Source organism: Nanorana parkeri, unplaced genomic scaffold, assembly GCF_000935625.1.
Source record: "Nanorana parkeri isolate BGI_ZX_2015 unplaced genomic scaffold, ASM93562v1 scaffold17, whole genome shotgun sequence".
Taxonomy (NCBI): Eukaryota; Metazoa; Chordata; class Amphibia; order Anura; family Dicroglossidae; genus Nanorana; species Nanorana parkeri.
In genome coordinates, this window is record NW_017306285.1 from 877,322 (window position 1) to 886,866 (window position 9,545).

The 9,545-nt window shown below is 44.8% G+C and overlaps 1 protein-coding gene across 1 annotated transcript in view; it reads left to right on the plus strand.

Annotated features, from left to right (window-relative positions):
- Positions 1–9,545, plus strand: part of CDH4 (cadherin 4) — a 503,915-nt gene that overhangs the window by 476,960 nt on the left and 17,410 nt on the right. Inside the window, exons 9-12 of the mRNA XM_018560236.1 lie at positions 359–544; positions 1,865–2,118; positions 6,401–6,543; positions 7,881–8,114. Coding sequence (XP_018415738.1) covers positions 359–544; positions 1,865–2,118; positions 6,401–6,543; positions 7,881–8,114 — 817 coding nt within the window. The remainder of the gene's footprint in view (positions 1–358; positions 545–1,864; positions 2,119–6,400; positions 6,544–7,880; positions 8,115–9,545) is intronic.

The window sequence follows — 9,545 nt, forward strand, 5'->3', positions numbered from 1 at the left end:
CTTAACAAAAAAAAACATGGAGGAGGGGAAGGGGGGGGGGGGGGGGGGGGGATTGGACGGACAGAACTACAGGTAAAACAGCTGCCATAAAGGTATTGATCTGTGTATGTAGCTGTTCCCTAGAGCTCAGCTTTAAGCATAATCCTCTGCAGTAGTAGCTTTAGACCACTATTAGGATGGCTATTACCTACTAAGCACTGAAGGCTGCCATTGTTTCCCACAATCTTTCTGTGTCAAGGAACTGTCCAGCAGAATTCAGGCCGGCAGTGTTATCTGCAATCTGTAGACATTCATTTGGTTGAGCTGCTTCTGCCATAGTCGGTATTACTAATTCTACTCACTCTCCATGTCTGTATAGTTCACCGGCGAGGTTCCAGAGAACCGAATCGAAGTCGTCGTGGCCAACCTGACCGTGGTAGATCGGGATCAGCCATATACGCCCAACTGGAACGCCATCTACAAAATCATCAGTGGTGATCCTGCAGGCCACTTTACCGTCAAAACTGACCCCGTCACCAACGAGGGCATCGTCACTGTGATGAAGGTAAGACAGACATGATGGGATGATAATCAGCAGTGTGGGGGATACGTGTATTACCCTAGTGAGGGGCAGTGACCACTCAAGGCTCAACAGTCCCAACAGGATCACATCTAGCGGGCTCTCTATACAGTTCATATCCAATGTGCATTACAAAGTTTTAGCCCAGGGTGAGCGACCTCAGTGCTGCAGCTGCGATAAAACATTACAAAGAATGAAATCCCTAAAATATAATCTGATATAAAATACATGCAGCAGAAATGAAAACATCTGAAAGTGTCACAGCCTCCCTGAGTGCTTGCTTCCCGTTCCAGTATCAAGTAAATTGACTGAGAAATGCCCACACACGTTTCCATCTTGTCATAGGTACGATTGGAGCCATTGTATCCTCCAATAATCATGTTCAGATGTCTATGGAGACCCCAATAGCATCCTTTGCTGAACTTAGATTACACCATGGTGATGACTGTGTGTGTGTCATGGTGACCAGTTGGGGGTTCCTGGATATTATTGTGTTGTTATTATTCACTCTACATTTATACAATACAATGTTTGTAAAACGCGTAGTACACATACAAAACTTTCAAAGACAAACACTAGTTTTTTTTTGTGGGAAGGGGACCTCCGTCATGTTGCTTTTTCTGTTGGTGCCCCCATTTGGGAGGTTTCCCCCCATGTTGTGTCCCAGCAGTCACTTGTACTTATCCTGAAAGTAGATGTGGAATCAAAACTTGCGTATTTTAGTTTTGGATAGAGTAAGGGAGGGTTAGCATCTGTCACTTCCTGTCTGACAGCTACAACAGGAAATAAGAGGGAAATCCCCATTGAAAGATGTATCATCTAGTCCTGTTCTGGTGATTTCCTTTCACTTTCAGTGATAACATTCACCAGTGCACATAGGGAGGGTGAATCTGCCTAACGGGGACACAGACAGCAATAAAAACCTGCCCGGTGGTCTAATCCCTCTCCACTCTATCTAAAACTAACTCTTCACTCTCCACTCTTCAGTGCATTGTCACCCTATAACAGGAAGTGCATCAGCAAGGACTTTCGTGGCAGGATCACCAGGGATTATTTTAATGAAACTTGCAGAAAAATAAAAGGATTCAAAATGACATGAATGTGTTAAAGCTCATGTGAGATTTTGGTGATCAGACAGGTCAAACCTGAAAACAAATCCTGACTGCATGTGGCTACCATAAGACCCGTCCTAAAGTGACCAGATGACTGCTTGTGAACATTGAGTGATAAATCAGGGTACATTGTGCATACCAGTAGTCTGGGTGTGTTGTGCCATGTGTTGATGTTTTGTTCCTTCCCTTCCAGCCGGTGGATTATGAGTCGAACAAGGCATTTTTACTAAACGTTATGGTGACCAATCAAGCACCTCTGGCCAGCGGGATCCAGATGTCCCTACAGTCTACATCAGCGGTGACCATCTCCATAGTAGACGTAAACGAGGCCCCTCACTTTCCTAACCGAAATGACCCGGTCAGACAACTGGAGGGAGAGCCGCCGGGGAGAGTGCTGACCACCTTCTCTGCGATGGATCCTGACCGTTCCATGCAGCAAGCTCTCCGGTAAGAGACCTTGTTATAGTTTATATCACCAACAGATTGAAAGAGCTGAACTCTCTGTAGTGTGTCTTCACATATGATAGACGTATTAGTGTAAATGTATTATAAATCTTCCTGCTATGTAAAGTTTGTCATTATCTCTGAACATGGGGGCAGTCTTGTCTCATTACTGATTGAGAACAAGAGTCCCTGCATTCAGGATCCAGGCTGGAGTGCGGAATGTGTGTCTTCTCCTCTCTTGTGAACTGATAATTCAGCTTCATTTTCTAGTCTTACAATGGTAACATGCACAACAAAGGGATTGGACTTTAACATCACACGTTAGAGAAAAGTATACCTTTAGAAAAAGGGGCAGCATCTACGTTACCTCTGCAGCACTATGTGAGTTATGTTTTAAAGCTGAACTCCGGGATCAGCAAATATTGTCCTCATACAGGAGCCATGTGTATTCTTCCTTGGTGAGCTTTGTGTATTTCTTCCAGATCTGTGCAGTAACCCAGTGTGACACTTCCTGTAATAAAGACTGGTCACTGATGCTCTCTCCTTGTGCAGAAGATGACTGGTCTTGTCTCAGCCCCCTCCTGTAATAAAGACCGGTCACTGCTACTCTCTCTCCTTGTGCAGGGTGACTGGTCTTTTCTCCACTACCTCCTGTAATAAAGACCGCTCACTGCTGCTCTCTCTCCTTGTGCATGGTGACCGGTCTTGTCTCCGCACCGTCCTGTGGTTTTCGGCAGGCAGCCTGGAGTGGGTGGGTCGTACTGGGTTCCTCCCACAGCTCTGCTCTCTGTATGCGCAGCATAGTGATGATGTCACTGTGTTTGCAAAGACACTTTGTGCGCACAAATTGGATTTATAGGCTTGATTATTGAGGAATAGTTAAATTATCTTTTTTGTTCCCAGAGTTCAGCAATAAAGAACGCCTTACCTACAAATGGACAATGATCTCTTATCAATGCAATTTACCTCATCTAGGTAGGTAGGGAATATTGTTGCTTCATGTGGGCTCAAAAACATTTCTCCAGGATGAACATGAGCAGGTATTTTTCACCCAGGTGAAAGCCTGCCTTATACATTCCAATAAAAGCAAGTCACATGACCAATTCCAGTACTTGGTAATAGGCTTTTCTGATCGGACGTGATCATTATCACATGACGGTATCACATGACAAGCACTACACCGCTGATTGTCAATGTTTTCTTTTCAGTAGAGAAATACAAACTTTTTGCTTTTGCATGGTAAGCACCATTAAGATTATAATGAGTCCTGGCATTGCTCCAGCCTTTTAAAGATGAGCAAATGTCTCACTACTTGGCAAGAAATAGCGCACAAAGAGGCGGGGTCACCTACTGACTCAAGATCATCACCTGGTCTAGCCAAAATCAACCTGATTGGGTGACTGTCACCCTAGTTTTTTGTGTTCTCCAGTTAACATTGTCCAGGAATATTGGTCCTCCTCAACTCCTTTCAGTAGAATAATAATTGGTTACGATGAAAGAATTGAGATGTATGAACTGTTATAGGACATTAGCTATCAGGCAACATTACCCACGGGGCCACTAGTGTGTCTAGGGAAAGGGTGGCTCCTGCTGTGTGTAACAAAGTGATGTCCATGGAAAGCAGTCAGATTCATCCTTTACATACGTGTACATGGTAATTCTGCCTGTTCTGTATTATACAGTAGAAATATCCACTCACTATACTGAGCATGGCAGCCAATGGGCCTTTCGGCTGTGCCAATGTTCATCCAAACTTCTCCAAAGCTGGGTGACGCTGCAGTTTTCTTCTCCAAGGTGTATTCTTACCAAGACTGAACAGCGGGATTGTCACAAGCGACGCTCGACTCAACAGACTTGCTTACAACACTGCAATGGCCTAACTCCGAGGGACACAGAAATCTGATATCAGATTGGCCATCAACTCTCAGATCCGCACACACATCATCCACAAAGTCTTTACTGCTACAACGTGACCTGAGCAATTCTGGAAAGGTCAGAGGCCATCCGCTCTGCGCCCATTATTAAATCTATTAGCGGACATTGTCCCAGCGCCGCATTGCTCTAATGACATCCTCTGGGTCTTCAAAGTGATGACCTTCCTGTCAAACCGACATGTCCGAGCAGCTTGTGAGGCCTACGTTGCTGATTCCGGAACATTGTTAAATTGTGTCGGAGAAAGATGTGGTCTGCTTAGGTGTCCTCCTGCTGTGCCGGTGTAATATGGCCTTTAAGGAGGCAAAGGTGACCAGAAAGGGTCACCTACAGGAAGATTGGGACAGTATATTGATTCCGTCTCAGGATTCCAGCGTACTTTAGCTTTTTATTTCATTATGAGGAAGAAAGAGGACAGTGTCCAGCTGGTGCGAGCCCAATTACCCACTCTTCACTCGTGACATTTTTACAATCATTATGTGGCTCAGGTCCTTCACTTGGGGGGCTGGCCAGCTGACAGAGAAGATGATTATATTGACTCATAGAGGCGCCTCTTACCGCCGATTCAGAACATATAATGATGTCTTTACAAAGACGTTCTCAGTTAACGAGGCAATTTCTTTGTATTTGTTCCAGATTGTAGCGCCGCAACTGTCACAAGGTGTTGTGCTCTCCCTGTACACGTTATTGTTCAGGTTGGGATGCTTGTCTCCCCTCCCCCTTTATTCCTTCTTGTTTGCTGTAGGAAAGACTGATGGTTGGGAAGCTGTTGAGGTTTGGGGAAAAATGAAGAACTTGCATGCTGAAATCCTTTCCTTGCAGCAGTTAAGTGTACCCGCCACACCTCTAAAGTGAAGGAAGTCAAATATACAAAAGTGTCTTGTCCATCAACCCACAGGGTCATTACAGAGGGTCTCCACAGACACATTTCTTCATGTCAAGGGCCCATCACTAAAACAGCCAGTGGATGGTATCATGGAGCTGAGTTTCTCATTGCATTTGAAAGGTGTGACATTTCATAAATGTGCTGCAAAGTGCCACCCCTTTCCCAAGATGTCATGTCCCTTTTAAAGTGATGTCACTGTTGAGAAGTTGTGCTCCGCCACTACATACAAATCGGACAAGTCAATAGACTGGGGTTCTTACTACTTCTACATCATACATGGCTTTCTTTGTGAGCAGAACGGCTTAGTCCATCTATGTACTAAGCACTAGCGATCCCACTGTAGTATAAATCACTGTGCCGCTAGTTCCTACTTCTCTGTCAGGATGGGTACTGAACAAGCTCCAAAAAATGTCCTCCGTGTATATAAGCAAATACTACACTTCACAATATTAGGTGTCCATCTCCTACAAAGTGTCTGCAGTGCATTACTGCCACTAGATTCCTATGCTCCTCTCCTCCATCTCATGCGTTATAACTGTACCTGTCACATTGCACGGTATGAAATGTCTACTCATGATGGTCTCATTTTTAAGGGTCACATTTGGGCGAGTGTTCAGACCTCAAGCTGACTTTAGTTGCTGCATACTTTGCTCAGTGACTGGGGTTCCTTTATAGTGCCCCTGGATGGTGCTGACAAGTATGGGAAGTCCCTATACTTTTATAAATGTATTGGAGTTAGAGGATCAGCATGACTGCCAGGTAACTAGTATTTTCACAAGGAAAGGTCAGCCATGACAGGTTTCCCCGAGCTATGTTACAGCAGCAGTGGGGAGGGGGATCATAAGCCGCGTCCATTCTTCTACAAGAAGTTACAATTGTTTTTCAATACCTGTTTGAGTCGTTGACTCATTTGCATGGATTGATTTCTCCTTTAAAGTCATAAAAATAGCCGAGTTTGGAATCTGTACAAAGCGTAAAATTGAGCTTTGATGAATGGAGTCTGAACACGCCGTCCCCTGTTGTGTTGTTTTCCTTTCCTCCTCGGGAGGCGTGATGAACTATACAATAAGTGCCCCAAGCTTATTGATGCTGAAACTCAAGATTTAAATGTACACATTCAGCTCAATCTTCCCAGAAAATTGGTTCCATCAGTAACCAAGACTTCTCTTAATGAGTTTGGGAGGCTTTGAGAGCTGAAGCCGTCTGAAGTTTTAAGAGCCGAGCAGCCTCGACTGGCTCCGTCCCTGTGTAGAATTCTTGGGCCGAGGCCAGCCAGGCTCCAATTCAATTGTATCAGGTGAAAAGCCACTTTGCATTGACCAATGTCTGTCCCGAGGCACCGAGCAGCACAAAACACAACTCTCATTTGGCAGCCAAAAGCTGCTTCAAGTGGAGACTTAAGGTTTAGTTACAGGAGGTGGAAGTATACAGTCGGCGTGGGTTATCCTTGTGTTTTCTCTCCTGTAGGTACTCTAAGCTGTACGACCCGGCAAACTGGCTCGCCATCAACGCCACAAATGGCCAAGTGTTTACTACCGCCGTGCTGGACCGCGAGTCGCCCTTTGTCAAAAATGACATATATGAAGCCAAATTCCTAGCCACTGACAACGGTGAGTGATCCAGGGTGACACCAAACATACCAAATCATGCTTGGGGTGTATCTGGGGGATGCAGCCACAGTCATGCTTCTTTAATAAGGTGAAGCAGAGAGCAATATTGATGTCAGTAGCCAATCCCTAATGAATGTGTGATGCTGATAGGACCTACGCATGTCGCGCTGTAAAGGAGGAGCTGTATTTTCTTGTCTGCCATTTCTATTTATATATTGACCAGATCTTGTCGTTTTTATGCATAGACGTTTGTTGGTTACTAAGTAACAAGTAATCAATGTTTCATCATATTCATACTCCTGGGGCTCAGACCTGAGTAGAGGGCAAGGTGCAGGAAGTAGAAATGCCAAGGTCACAGGCTAGAGCTGCGTGTGTCTGAAAGTATGAATAATACCTCCCGTGTATCTAGAATGTCTAATGAGAGATAGAGAGAGAGCTATGAATATTCCTAAAGTCAAACTAGACACCATTTCAACTTATAAAAGTAAAAGTCCATCTTAAAGTAGAATGACGGCGAGTTCTATTATACGAAATAAGATATTAATGATAATAATAACATTTAATTAGTAGCTCAATACTCGCCTTATCCTTACAGCAGGGGTAGCCAAACTCCGGCCCTCCAGCTGTGGTGGAACTACAAATCCCATGAGGCATTTTAAGATTCTCACAGCCACAGACATGACTCCCAGAGACAGAGGCATGATGGGATTTGTGTTGTCACCACAGCTGGATGGCCAGAGTTTGCCCAGCCCTGATTTAAGGTTTACTTACCAGGAGACCCCATAAGATATCTGCAATGACCTTTCCTAATTAGCAAAGTCCACTCCTCTGCCCCTTCTGATTTCATTGTACTCACTGAGTACTGGGGCAAGGCTTTTCTAACTAATAGGCCCTAAGACCTGCCATGACCAGTCATGAAGACAGGCCTTGGTAACAAAGTGAAACCAAATCAGAGGGGGCACAGCAGAGACATCAGGCCAATAGAGGTGCAATCTGAAGAGAGGCCGAGAGATGTGGGAATGCTCTTACACAGGACTGGTGCTTTGAAAAGTGTACAATGGAGTCCGGGATCACTGAAGAGCAGAACTGTGAGCAATGTGACCAATGCCATATAAAAGGTCATGTCTCATGTCATGTTGTTTCCGGTTATTTATTATTAGTATATTCCTCTGAAAAGTGCCAATAATGGATTTTTACATGATTGCGTGTTTTCAGCACCTCCCCATATAAATATATATCACACTTTTATTAGACAAAGCATTGGGGAAAATGGATCATGAGAATGTGTGTACCCAGGCATCAGCAGAATGACCGCCATGTTTTCTTACACCCCGCAGGAGTGCCCCCTGCCAGCGGCACTGGGACATTGCAGATCCTGCTGATTGACATTAATGACAATGCCCCTGAGCTCGTTCCCAAAGAGGCTCAGATCTGCGAGAGGCTGAATTCCAACGGCATCAACATTACCGCCACTGACAGGGACCGAAATCCCAGCGGAGACCCCTTTGTGTTTGAATTGCCATTCTCGCCTTCCATTATTAGGAGGAACTGGACTATTACGAGGATCAATGGTAGGAATGACAGATTGGACTGGGTGAAATCAGTAGAAAGAAGAACTCCAGTAAGGACTGTGTATATATCTAAGCGGTTCTCTTAATGAAGTCCCTCTGCCGTATTTATATCCCCTTGTGGTTCCCCCTTCTCTTCTACACAGCATCCCTAGCCAGCCTTCCAAAGTGACTTGCTTCCACCCTACAGCCACTAGATGGCGCTGTGAGTGTAGGAAGTATAATATCACAACCCCAGTAAGAGATGCTGAGGGTGCCAGAGTTTACATAACTCCCTTCTTCTCTTCCATTGGGGAACAATATACTGAAAACAAATGGTTGTGGTTGTCTGGTTTGCTAGGGGAAGTGCACATTCAGTACTTGGGCAAGTCAGTACACTGTATGCACATGTTTACAGTTTTGTTGGGCAAGTCAGTACACTGTATGCACATGTTTACAGTTTTGTTGGGCAAGTCAGTACACTGTATGCACATGTTTACAGTTTTGTTGGGCAAGTCAGTACATTGTATGCACATGTTTACAGTTTTGTTGGGCAAGAACTATTAGCTGTGTCTGGAGATTTTTTTGACTGATGGGAACCTCCGTGTGTGGTAACTTGGAGGGGTCCCCACCACAGCCCCGTTGCAGTATCAGAGTATTTTGTGGCTGTGCTGCAGTGCCAGAATTTGACCTGCAGGTGGCACAAGTGATATGTACAGTTCCCTGCCAGAGAAGATTGGGACTTGGTGGGATGAGGGGAAGCCTTTTGCAGACAGCTGGGTGTTTTATTAATACAATTCATGTCATTATAATTAGAATATCCTTCTATGAACTATGATATATTAGATCAGGGGTAGCCAACCAGTGGTCCTTCAGCTGTGGTGGAACTACAAATCCCATCAGGCTTTGCAACATTCTCCCGGAGAGAGATGCATCATGGGATTTGTAGTTTCACCACAGCTGGAGGACCACTGGTTGGCTACCCCTGTATTAGATGATCTGTTGTTATGTGACATGAGATAGCGATATTATCATCATATAGCTCCGGCCTGAGTGTCAGAGAGAGAACTCAGCTTTAAGGGAAGGTACCTCCTGCATCTGAGTCGCCTTTTCCATCATATCCGGCTTAGTAAAAGTTGCAAAAGCCGTGTTCTGTCCTTCCAGGATGAGGCAGCATATTGTTCTCATGTCCAGAAGTTCCCCATTATACACTTTAGCGAAGATAAAATGAATTTGCTGATCACTCTTAAGCACTAAAAAAAAAAAGTGATTTAATTAAAAGCTGAACTGCAGGTCAGAGAATGAATTTGGACACATACTTTGGGCTACAGCCGGAGAAGGCAAAGAATCGCAGTTGTAATTATATGGTGCATAGGAAAGATTCATTAACCTTTACGCAGTTCCGTATAACACAAAACATTTCACAGCAGGCACCAATGGGGGGGGGGGGGGGGG